A 12,861-nucleotide genomic window follows, 5' to 3' on the forward strand; every position below is an offset into this window, starting at 1 on the left:
CACCATCCCATCACACCCTCCCGGGGTCAGACACAGAGTGAAGCTCCCTCCACACCGTCCCATCACACACTCCCAGGGTCAGTCACAGAGTGAAGCTCCCTCCCCACTGTCCCATCACACACTCCCAGAGTCAGACATAGAGTGAAGCTCCCTCCACACTGTCCCATCACACACTCCTGGGGTCAGACACAGAGTGAAGCTTCCTCCACACCATCCCATCACACCCTCCCGGGGTCAGACACAGAGTGAAGCTCCCTCTACTCTGTCCCATCACACACTCCTGGGGTCACACACAGAGTGAAGCTCCCTCCACTCTGTCCCATCACACCCTCTCGTGGTGGATGGGGCTTTGTGTCACTGCCTCTCCCTCTGTGCCTTGCCCTCTTCTCCTTCTCCATGAGTTAATACTCCCTCCTCTCACCAGCAGGAAGGTCAAATCCCCTCCCCGTCACTGGAGGCATGGAGGTCGAAGGTGTGGTGACCATGGCAACTGGTGACTTTCGCTCTCCTGGTAGGTGAACCCGTGATGGTGAGGGTGTGTCGGGAAGGGTCTGGGGTGGGTTGGGGGCATTGCTGGGAATGCACTGTTCAGTTATTGGATGTAGGGACCAGCTTTTCACAAAACCAGACTGAATTCAACCCAGAAGGAGCTGGTGCAATTTGGACTAAAGCTTACCAAACCAGACTAGGTGGAACTGACCAGACTCCACTGGACTAAGTTAAGTTTGGACTGGAGTGGATTATGTTCCGATCAGACTGTAGTCAGTTTCTATTCCCCACTCTGGCCTCTTGTCTCTTCTCCTCACCGGCCTGTCACCTTCCCCCGGGTCCCCTCCTCCTTCCTCTGTGGTCCACTCTCTCCTATCAGATTCTTTCCTCTCCAGCCCTTTACCTTTCTCTCTCACCTGGCTTCACCTTTTACTGTCTAGCTGATCTTCCTTCCTCTCCCCTGATTCTGGCCTCTTCCCCCTTCCTTTCCAGCTCTGACCTGAAACGGTGACTGTTTATTCATTTCTGTAGTTGCTGCCTGACCTGCTGAGTTCCCCCAGCGTTTTGTGTGTGTTGCTTTGAAGTCTGTTTGGACAGGACTGAACTGGGGTGACCAGAGCAACTGAGTAAGTTCAGAGTGGACTGGAGCAGATCTGTTCGTTCTGGATAGACCAGGGCCAGAGTCCACTGGACACTTGACTAAACCGGAGCGGAGCAGAGAAAGTTCGGACTGGAGTGCATTAGGCCAGAAATTGAGACAGGATTACACCGAACTGGAGTGAATTTGGACAGACGGTGGTTTCAGTGTTTGACCCTCACCCCACAGGATTGCCACGGTACACCAAGGCGGGGCAGTCGAAGGGGGAGCGGAGGATCGAGCTGGCGCTGCGGCGGCAGAAGATGGAGGAGAACCTGCGGAGGAAGATCGGGGAGCTGAGGGCTCTGTGTCTGCAGGAGGCTGTGAGTGTGGGGGTGTCGGCTGGGTCAGGGGACCCGGGACTGGGGATGCCACCCCTCTATTCCCCTCTGCCGCCCAGCTCCTCCTGCATCACTGGAACAGCCCCTACTGATCCACAAACCATCCGGTTTCAGAACAGGCCCTTCAGCCCATCAGGCCCCTGCTCACCCACGAACAAACCCATTTCATTCCCTCCCCTGTCATCTAACCCCCACAACAAACATTCCCCAGATAATCCCCATCATTTCCCTTCCACATTCTCCTTCATCTCCCCACCCAGTTAATTCACAACTTTACCCCCCCCACATCGTCTATCTGCTCCAACCCCATTCACCTTCATCACTCTTGTCCATACATTCCACCATCATCTAACCCCTCCTGCGCACTCCCCACATACCCCGCTTCATCAACCCCCCTCCACATTTCCCTTCATCTTCTTCCACCCTCCCCCCACCACTGCAATAAATCCCCCCTCCCCACTCGACCCACACACACTACAAACAGCAGAGTGCGGGATCGAACCCAGGTCTCTGGTTCCCCAAGACAGCGACTCTACCCGCTGCACCAACTGTGCTCTGCCTCTCCCCAGTCTGATTATTACTCACCAAATTCCCTTTCCCTGCTTCCTTGACTGTGCAGACTTCCCTGACAATAGTTTGACCAGGGCCTGTTCTTCTCTCTCCACAGCAGCTGCCTGCCCCGCTGAGTATTTCCTGTAGTTTATCTCCAAATTACTCGCATCTACAGCCTTCCTTTTGATAGCTGTGCTCTACTAATCCCTCGTTCTTTACGCTGTCAGGGACAGTGAGGGGATGGGGTACGTTTTTTCCCTTCCAGTCAGCAGGGATCATTGCAGAATATTGGAAGACATGCCTATACCATCTCAAATAAAACACAGGAGCCGAATTAGGCCCTTCAGCCCATCGAGACTGCTCTGCCATTCCATCGTGGCTGATTTATTATCCCAATCGCCTGCCTTCTCCCCGTAACCTTTGACGCCCCAACCTATCAACCTCCACTTTAAACATATCCATTGACTCAACCTCCACAGCCATCTGTGGCAATTAATTCCACAGATTCACCACCCTCTGGCTAAAGAAATTCCTCCTCACCTCTATTCTAAATGGACACCTTTCCATTCTGAGGCTGTGCCCTCTAGTCCTAGACTCTCTCATCCCCTCCATGTCCACTCTATCTAGACCTTTCACTATTTGATAGGTTTCAATGAGATCCCCTCTCATTCTTCTAAATTCCATTCTAAAAGCCATCAAACAATCTTCGTACACTAATCCTGTCATTCCCAGAAACATTCCTGTGAACCTCCTCTGGACCCTCTCCAATGCCACGCGCATCCTTTCTTGGATAAGGGCCCCGAAACTGCCAACAATACTCCGAGTGCAGTCTGACCAATGTCTTATGAAGTTTCAGTGTCTGGTCCTGGGGATTTATCCATCTTCAGTTCTGTTTCATTCCCCAGTGCTGTTTTATTTTTTCTTGAACTTCAGGAGGATCTTGATCAGCTGGGGAGGTGGGCTGAGGAACGGCAGGTGCAGTTTAATTCCGATGCGGATTGTTGCAGCTGCTCAAGACGCCAGTGAGACCACAGTTGGAAAATTGTGTTCAGTTTTGGTAAAGACGTCCTTAGACTGGAGTGAGTTCAGGGAAGATTTACGAAGATGTTGCCAGGACTCAAGGGACTGAGCAACAGTGAGAGGTTAGGTAGAACACGATTTTATTCTTTGGAGAACGGGAGACTGAGGGGTGACCTTAAGGAGATGTATATCATCATGAGGGGTGTAGAGAGGGTGAATGCACAGTCCTTTTCTCCAGGGCTGGTGAGTCAAGAACTTCAGGGCACAGGTTTAATGTGAGAGGGGAGAGGTTTAATAGGAACCTGAGGGGCAACGTCTTCACCCAAAGGCTGGTCTGTACATGGATTGAGCTGCCAGAGGAGATGTTTGAGGCAGGTAAGATACTGTCCAAATCTCTCAGGTCCATGTACTGTACTACTGCCACACACAAAATAAAATCACATTTCCTGACATATGTGAGTGATGATAAACCTGATTCTGATATGGGTCTCTATTGTGGACTGAGAATGGGACGGGGGCAGAGAGAGGGGGAACCATAAGACAATAAGATACAGGAATAGAATTAGGCCATTTGGCCCATTTCGTCATGGCTGATCCAATTTTCCTCTCAGCCCCAATCTCCTGCCTTCCCGTATCCCTTCATGCCCTGACCATTCAAAGTATCTATCAACCTCTGCCTTAAATATATATAAAGACTTGGTCCCCACGGCTGCCTGTGATAAAGAGTTTAACAGATTCACCACTCTCTGGCTAAAGAAATTCCTTCTCGTCTCTATTCTAAAAGGATGCCCCTCTATTCTGGGGCTGTGTCCTTTGGTATTAGACTCTCCCAACCATGAGAAGCATCCTCCCCACATCCGTTTTATCAAGGCGTTTCACCATTTGATCATGGTTGGGAAAAGGGGAGGGGTGGGAACCACCAGAGGGACATTCTGTAATGATCAATAAATCAATTGTTTGGAATCAAATGACCTTGCCTGGTGTCTCAGGGCCGGGTGCGTCTGCATCCCAGCACTCTGTTTCTGTCCTACACCCCTCCCTCGTCATCCTCATCATCCTTTTCTTCCGCCAGATCTACAAACACTCTCTCCGGTCCACATCGGCAAATACAGTACTGTGCAAATGTCCTCGGCACCCTGGCTATGTACATGTGCGTAAGACTTTTGCACAGTACTGTATATTAACAAATTTAAAAACCACTTGAACAAGTACATTGTCCATAGAGATTCAGAGGGATACACATCAAATATGAGCATATGGACTGGCTTAGATGGGCATCTTGGTTGGCACTGAACAATTGGACCGAATGGCCTGTTTCTGTGCTCTGAGCTCACCAGTGGCACAGAGGGTACAACCATCCTGGTCCGATCCCGACCTGCTCCATTGCCCATGTGTGGCGTTTGCACCCTATCCCTGTACCAACCAAATGCCAGCACCGTGTTGGGTCTCCGCACCTCTCCTCACCCCCTCCCTGGTGCCTTCCTCTCGTTCCAGGAGCTGACCGGCCGATTGCCCACGGAGTACCCGTTGGAACCCGGGGAGAAACCGCCACAGGTGATTCGTCGTTCTGGAGGGGTGTACCGAGCCTCGGAACCGAGCGCCCATTTGGGAGGGGTAAGTGGTGTCCTGGGGAAGTGTCAGGCCTAGAATCTGATCTAATCCAGGGATTCTGGAGTTTATATATAGAATAACAGATCCCCAGGAGTGGGTTACAGGCTAGGATCTAATCCAGGGATTCGGGGGTTTATATATACAATAACAGATTGCTGGGAGTAGGTTACAGGCTGGGATCTGATCAGGGTTCAGAGGGGTTACAGTGATGCTAGGAAGTTTAGAATTTTCTCTGTTTCTGCATAAATATGACCTGAAATGTGATCAGATCAGATCTTCATGCAAGTCCTAAAACTGGATAACGAGATAAAACTAGATAAAGAGAACCCAATTAAATAAGTAACACAAAAAGTTATACTTGTTCATTTATTTATTGAGAAAAAAGATTTTACGTGCACCGTGCCTTGATCAAAACAACTGTCAGAGGACCTTAGAAGAAGAATTGTAGAGATGCATGAAGCTGGAAAAGGCTACAAAAGTATTTCTAAAGACCTGAGTGTTCATCAGTCCACAGTAGCAGAAGTTGTCTACGAACAGAGGAAGTTCAGTACTATTGCTACTCTCCCTAGGAGAGGGCATCCTGCAAATATCACACCAAGAACACAATGTGCAGTGCTGAAGGATGTGAAAAAGAGCCCAATGGTAACAAAAAAAGACCCGCAGAAATCTCTAGAACTTGCTAAAGTCGACTATAAGAAAAACACTCAACAAGCATAGTGTTCATGGAAAGACACCATGGGGGAACCAACTGCTCTCCAAAAAAAAACATTACAGCGAGTCTCAAGTTTGCAATGTTTTCAGATGTTCTACAATGTTTCTGGGACAATGTTCTGTGGACAGATGAGACAAAAGTTGAATTTACGGCAGAAATACACACTGCTATGTTTGGAGGAAGAAGGGCACTGCACACCAACACCAAAACCGCATCCCAACCGTGAAGCATGGTGGAAGAACCATCGTGGTTTGGGGCTGCCTTGCCGCCTCAGGGCCTGGACAGCTTTTAATCGTTGAGGAAACAATTAATTCAAAATTGTATCAAGACATTTTACAGGAGAATGTCAGAGAAGCAGTCCATTACTTTCTTTTCAAATCTTTTTATTAGTTTTTTGAAAAAAAACAGAAGAAAAATATTGTTACAAGACATTTGAGAGTACATAATAGATTGATAAACATTCAAATATATATTGATCCATACATAGAATCTCTCAAACTCATATAATAATATAAATGATTAAGAAAACCCCCCCCCAAAACAAAAAAAAAAAAAAAAAACAACAACTAAATAGAAAAAGAAAACTAACCAACATGGGCAATCGCATAATGTTATATATATACAGTAGTGCCTATGACTCCCAACCTCCATCCACACAATTCAGGATAGTGACAATAAGGTTCAGGATCAGACCGTATAATTCATATGAAAATGCTGGATAAATGGTCTCCAAGTTTCCTCAAATTTAACTGAAGGATCGAAAACCACACTTCTAATTTTTTCTAAACTTAAACAGGAAATAGTTTGGGAAAACCACTGAGATACTGTTGGAGGATTGGCTTCTTTCCAATTCAGTAAAATGGATCTTCTAGCCATTAGTGTAATAAATGCAATCATTCGTTGGGATGAAGCGGATAAACACTTATTATCCATCATTGGTAGGCCAAAAATTGCAGTAAAAGGGTGTGGTTGGAGATTAATATTTAAAACTCTTGAAATAATATTAAAAATATCTTTCCAATAGTTATGTAAGCAAGGACAGGACCAAAACATATGAGTCAACGAAGCTATATCAGAATGACATCTATCACAGGTTGGATTAACATACGAGTAAAATCGAGCAAGTTTATCTTTAGACATATGAGCTCTGTGTACGACCTTAAATTGTATTAGAGTATGTTTAGCACATATAGAGGATGAGTTTACCAATAATAAAATTTTTTCCCATTGCTCAGTAGAAATAGGGCAATGCAGTTCTTCCTGCCATTCCTTCTTAATTTTTTCAGATATATCTGGTTGTAGATTCATAATCATATTATAAATGATAGCAACAAGACCCTTTTGACAAGGATTAAGAGCTAAAATTCTTTCTGTAATGTCCAATGGACATTCTTTCGAAAAAGACTTTAGTTCATTATATAAAAAATTTCTAATTTGTAGATATCTAAAAAAATGGGTTTTAGATAAATTATATTTATTAGATAATTGTTCGAAGGACATAATGTTATCATCCAAAAACAGATCACGAAAACATGTTATACCTTTTGTTTTCCATAAATAAAAGGCTTGATCTATGGAAGATGGTCGAAAAAAGTAATTAGCTGTTATAGGGCTTGACAGTATAAACTTATTCAAACCAAAAAATTTACGAAATTGAAACCAGATTCGTAATGTATACTTGACTATAGGATTAGTTATCTGTTTATTCATTTTAAATAACGAGAAGGGAAGTGAAGATCCTAAGATTGAAATCAATGAGAAATCTTGCACAGATTTACATTCCAAATTTACCCATTGTGGGCCAGCAACTGTAGTCGATTCTTGTGTCCAAAATATCAAATACCGTATATTAACTGCCCAATAGTAAAATCTTAAGTTTGGTAGAGCCAAACTGCCCTCCTTCTTAGGCTTCTGTAAATATTTTTTAGCTAACCTAGGATTTTTGTTCTGCCACAAATACGACGATATTTTAGAATCAACTGTATCGAAAAAAGATTTAGGAATAAAAATTGGTAATACTTGAAATAGGTATAAAAATTTAGGTAGTATCATCATCTTAATGGCATTAATTCTACCTACCAAAGACATAGATAGTGGGGACCACCTATTAGCAAGTTGCTTAATTTGATCTATTAAAGGCAAAAAATTAGTTTTAAATAAATCTTTATGTTTTTTAGTAATTTTAATACCTAAATAAGTAAAATAGTCTGTAACAATTCTATATGGTACCCGATTATAAATTGGAGTATGCATATTTAATGGAAAAAGTTCACTCTTATTAAAATTCAATTTATACCCAGAGAAGTTACTAAATTGAGCAAGCAAAGAAGAAATAGCAGGAATAGATCTTTCAGGATCAGATATATATAATAACAAATCATCTGCATATAATGATACCTTATACATCGTCTCCCCGCGGGTAATACCTAAAATATTGGGTGATTCACGAATAGCTATAGCCAAGGGTTCCAAAGCAATGTCAAATAATAAAGGGCTTAAAGGACAACCTTGCCTTGTACCCCGAAATAGTTGAAAAAAAGGGGATCTTTGATTATTAGTGAAAACCGAAGCTAAAGGTTTCTGATATATTAATTTAATCCATGATATAAATTTTGAACTAAAATTAAAATGTTGCAAAGTATTAAATAAATATGACCATTCGACTCTATCAAATGCTTTTTCGGCATCTAAGGAGATGACACATTCTGGGATTTTAGATGAAGAAGTATAAGCAATATTAATTAATTTTCTAATATTAAAAGATGAATAACGATTTTTAATAAATCCAGTCTGATCCTCAGAAATAATCCGAGGCAATATATTTTCTAATCTAACAGCCAGGATTTTACTAAAAATCTTAAAGTCCATATTCAGCAAAGATATAGGCCGATAAGATGCACATTCAGTGGGATCTTTATCTTTTTTAAGAATTAAAGAAATAGAAGCTTCATAAAAAGATTGTGGTAGTTTACCTATACTTAATGCATCTTTAAAAATTTTACAAAGCCAAGGAGAAAGTATAGAAGAAAAGGATTTAAAAAATTCTGCAGAAAAACCATCTGGGCCCGAAGCTTTACCCGAGTTCATTAAGAAAATGGCCTTTTCTATTTCAGACTCCGTAATAGGTGTATCCAAAATTACACTATCCTCAGCAGTTACTTTTGGAATATTCAATTTCCTTAAAAATTCACTCATTATAGAAGAGTCTTTAGTACATTCTGATTGATATAAAGAATTATAAAAATCTTGAAAGGCTGTATTTATCTCTTTGTGATCAATCGTCAGAGTACCATCTTGTTTACGAATCTTAGTAATTTGTCGCTTATCCGAAACAATTTTCAATTGGTTAGCTAGTAATTTACCAGACTTATCTCCATATGTATAAAATTGAGCTTTCGATTTAATTAACTGACTTTCAATCGAAGAGGTTAATAATAAACTATGCTCCATTTGAAGTTCCACCCTTTCTTTATAAAGTTCTTTACTAGGGGTCAATGCATAAATCTTATCAATTGCCTTAATTTTATCAACTAATGTTGATATTTTAGAATTAGTTCGTTTCCTAACTCCGGCAGAATATGAAATAATCTGTCCACGAATATATGCCTTAAAAGTATCCCAGAGAGTTCCACTAGAGATGTCTGCTGTGGAATTTATTGAGAAAAACAAATCAATTTGCTGTTTAATAAAGTTAATAAAGTCAGAGTCCTGCAGTAAAACAGAATTAAACCTCCAACTTTTAGTACTAATATGTGAATCCGTCACCTTAATAGATAACTTCAAAGGTGCATGATCAGATATAACAATAGAGTCGTATTTGCAATCCATGACATCTGTAAGGAAGTGCTGATCAATGAAAAAGTAGTCAATCCTTGAGTAATTATGATGCACATGGGAAAAGTATGAGAACTCTTTATCATTAGGGTGTAGAAAACGCCAGATTTCACAGATAGCTGAATCAATCATAAAAGAATTAATAAGAGAAGCCGATTTGTTCGGAAAAGTTTGAATGGGTTTGGATCTATCCATCAAAGGGTTTAAACAACAATTAAAATCCCCGCCCATTATCAATCTGTATTGATTCAGATTAGGAAAGGATGTAAATAAACATTTAAAAAATTCAGGACAGTCAGTATTTGGAGCATAAACATTAACTAAAACAACTTTTTGATTAAAAAGCAACCCAGTAATAAGCAAAAATCTACCTTGCGGGTCTGAAATTGTTTCATAATGTATAAAAGCAGTTGATGAGTCTATAAAAATAGAAACACCTCTCACTTTGGCTTGCGAATTTGAGTGATACTGTTGGCCCTTCCAAAACCTAAACAACCTCTGACTATCCACCTTCCTAACATGAGTCTCTTGTACAAAAATAACATTCGCATTCATTCTATGGAATACTTTGAATACTTTTTTCCGTTTAATCGGATGATTTAAACCATTAGTATTCCAAGAAACAAAGTTAATAGTCTTATCCATATTGACAATACATATTACAGTTAACATATAGGTTTAAAAGAAAAGTGAACTCATGAACTCGGAAGGGGGAAGTAAGTTCAAAGGGAAGCCGGAAGTCACAGCACCGCAGCCATTTTAGTAGTTTCATATAAGCCCATGAAGTAAAACTAAGCAAAAAGCAAGCAGAAAAAAGAAAAAAAAGAAAAATCTCCCTCCCACCACCCTCAAAACCCCAGGAAAAAAGCCAAACAGAGGCAAGCGAGCGATCTAATACTAAAATTACCCCCTTGTCTCAAGACGGCAACTCAGACGTAACAAAGTTAAAAAAAATACAAACAACCCACATTATAAAAAAAGGGTTGATATAGGAAAAATTAAAATATAAAATTAGTGTTATAAATGTATATTATCAAAAGGGTTAAAAAAATTAAAACAATAAATGAAGGTTTAACACTTTCGAACAGATCAAAACAGTTATGACGCTACAGACACTGGAGTCTGTCGGGAAGAAGAAACGCCATTTTATTCTTCCAAATCTTAATATTCAAATGCTAAAAATATAAAAAAAGAGCGTATATCGATTAAAAAAAAGAAAAAAAAAATAACCCTAATAGGTCATCTTCAACATTAATCGGTTAGTAATATATAAAAATATGAAATCGGAATAAACCCGGTAGAAAAAAGAGAGCTTTAATCGTATAAAAGAAATATATATGAACCGTATCAAAAAAGAACCCAAACGTCAATCTATACCAGATCCAAATCTATAGGCTAGATTACATTGATCAGCCCGATCAAATGTCATTGTTCCAGGAAACCTTGAGCATCCGCTGGCGATTTAAACAGCCGAAAAGATCCATCTTGAAGGGTGATTCTCAGGTGTGCTGGAAACAGCAACGCTTGCTTGTAGCCTTTCTGGTGAAAATTCGACATAACCGATCTGAAAGCCAGCCTAGCCCGTAGTACTTCGGGGCTATAGTCCTCCAGAATGCGAAAATTAAAATTTTGATAGGTTATCATACCTTTTTTACGAGCCGCACGAATCAGTCGTTCTTTGATGTGAGGATAATGGATCCTGAGAATTATGTGCCGTGGTTTCAGACTTGAATCTGCCCGATATCTAGAGACTCTGTGAGCCCGATCGATTAATGGGGGGTTATCCAGGACATCTTCGCCCAGGACATCCACTAGAAATTTGGAGAAGAAAACGGTCAGATCACCGCTTTCAAATTTTTCCGGGATTCCAATTAACCGAAGATTTTGTCTTCGAGAACGATTTTCCAAATCAGTAATTTTAGCTTTATAGCGTTCCATCTGTTGGGTCGTCGAAGTTTGCTCTTCTTGCATTTTTTCGATTATACGATCCTTCTTACGAGCAGCTTCTTCAAGAGCCAAAATGCTTGCTTGTTGTTCATTTGATTCCCGTGAAAAGGTCAGGAACTTTTCTTCGAGTGATCTCAAACGATTGTCATACTGTGCAAATCTTCCAAGTAATTTTTTCTCCAATTCATCAAATCTAGCGTCTATAAACTTCACAACAACTTCTAAAGTTAACGGTTCTTTCGTCTGTTTCGGTTCTTTTGCTCTAGACATTTCAGCGGGTTGAGAGTAATTCAAATAGTTTTTTAAAAAATTCTATATGTTTAGACCCCTTTAAAATAAGTTTAAGGGGTGTTTGTAGGTTAAAAAAAACGTAAAAGGTTTGGAGCAAAGCCTAGATGCGGTTTACTCCATGAGCGCCATCTTGAGACTCCAGTCCATTACATGAAGCTTAAAAGAAGTTGGATAATTCAACAAGACAATGATTTGAAAGACGAGAGTAAATCACAACTTTGTGGGCCGAATGGCCTGTATTGTGCTGTAGGTTTTCTATGTTTCTAAATCAACAACAGAACGGTTTAAAAAGAGGACAGTTTGTGTTTTGGAATGGCCGAGTCAAAGTCCTGACCTTAATCCTTTTGAAATGTTGTGGAAGGACCTGAAGCAAGCAGTTCATGCAAGGAAGCCCAACAACATCCCAGAGCTGAAGCTGTCCGTTTGGAAGGAGGAATGGTCTGAAATTCCTCCAAGCCGATGTGTAGGACTGATCAACAGTTACCGGAAGCATTTGGTTGAAGTTATTTCTGTACAAGGAGGTCACACCAGTTACTGAAAGCAAAGGTTCACATACTTTTTGCAACAAATACAAGTAATATATGACCAGTTTTCTCAATAAATAAGTGAACAAGTATACTTTTTTGTTGTATTATTTATTTGATTGGGTTCTAGTTTTAGGACTTGCATGTGGACCTGATCACATTTTAGATCATATTTATGCAGAAATAGAGAAAATTCTACAGGGCTCTCAAATTTTCTGGCACCACTGTGTGTATATATAGAATAACAGATTCCCAGGAGTGGGTTACAGGCTGGGATCTAATCCAGGGGTTCAGGAGGTTTATATATAGAATAATATATCTGGGAATGGGTTATAGGCTGGGATCAAATCCAGGAGTGTGGGGGTTGATATATAGAATAACAGATCCCCAGGAGTGGATGCCGGCTGTGGAATAATGCAGGGGTTCAGGGGAATTATATATAGAAGAACAGATCCCCAGGAGTGGGTTACAGACTGGGATCTAATCCAGAGGTTTAGGGGGTTTATATATAGAATAACAGTTCCCTGGATGGGTTACAATCTGGGGTCTAATCCAGGGGTTTGGCGGGTGATGGGTACGGGGAGAGTCTGAGTTTCCACCTCGCGTGTATCTCCTCTCTGCAGGCACGCCTGAGGGAGCTGGAGCGGCGGTTCGAGATGCAGCAGCGGGCTGCTGTGTCAGCGCAGGGGCTGGGCGTGAGCGCAGACGGGATGCGAGGCCGATGGGTGCGCAGGTACGGACGCAGCCTGCAACACCGGCTCGGCGATCCTGCCATGGAGCTTGGCCCGTCGTCTGCGTCCGGAGGTATTGGAAGAGAGGGTTTACTGACAGGGTGTGGAGGGAGTTTCACTCTGTGTCTGACCCCGGGAGTGTGTGGAGGGACGGTGTGGAGGGAGCTTCACT

At 41.7% G+C, this 12,861-nt stretch overlaps 1 protein-coding gene across 5 annotated transcripts in view; it reads left to right on the top strand.

The window, feature by feature from the left end:
- The window catches only part of LOC140715967 (coiled-coil domain-containing protein 120-like), a 53,681-nt gene that overhangs the window by 18,151 nt on the left and 22,669 nt on the right, over positions 1-12,861 (top strand). For 3 of the 5 annotated variants that reach the window (XM_073028584.1, XM_073028582.1, XM_073028586.1), the window contains exons 3-6: positions 425-511; positions 1,316-1,449; positions 4,534-4,653; positions 12,582-12,762. In XM_073028584.1, coding sequence (XP_072884685.1) covers positions 460-511; positions 1,316-1,449; positions 4,534-4,653; positions 12,582-12,762 — 487 coding nt within the window. In that variant the 5' untranslated portion in view covers positions 425-459. The remainder of the gene's footprint in view (positions 1-424; positions 512-1,315; positions 1,450-4,533; positions 4,654-12,581; positions 12,763-12,861) is intronic. The other 2 variants (XM_073028585.1, XM_073028583.1) reach the window with 1 other exon arrangement.

This window comes from Hemitrygon akajei, chromosome 24 (assembly GCF_048418815.1).
Source record: "Hemitrygon akajei chromosome 24, sHemAka1.3, whole genome shotgun sequence".
Taxonomy (NCBI): domain Eukaryota; kingdom Metazoa; phylum Chordata; class Chondrichthyes; order Myliobatiformes; family Dasyatidae; genus Hemitrygon; species Hemitrygon akajei.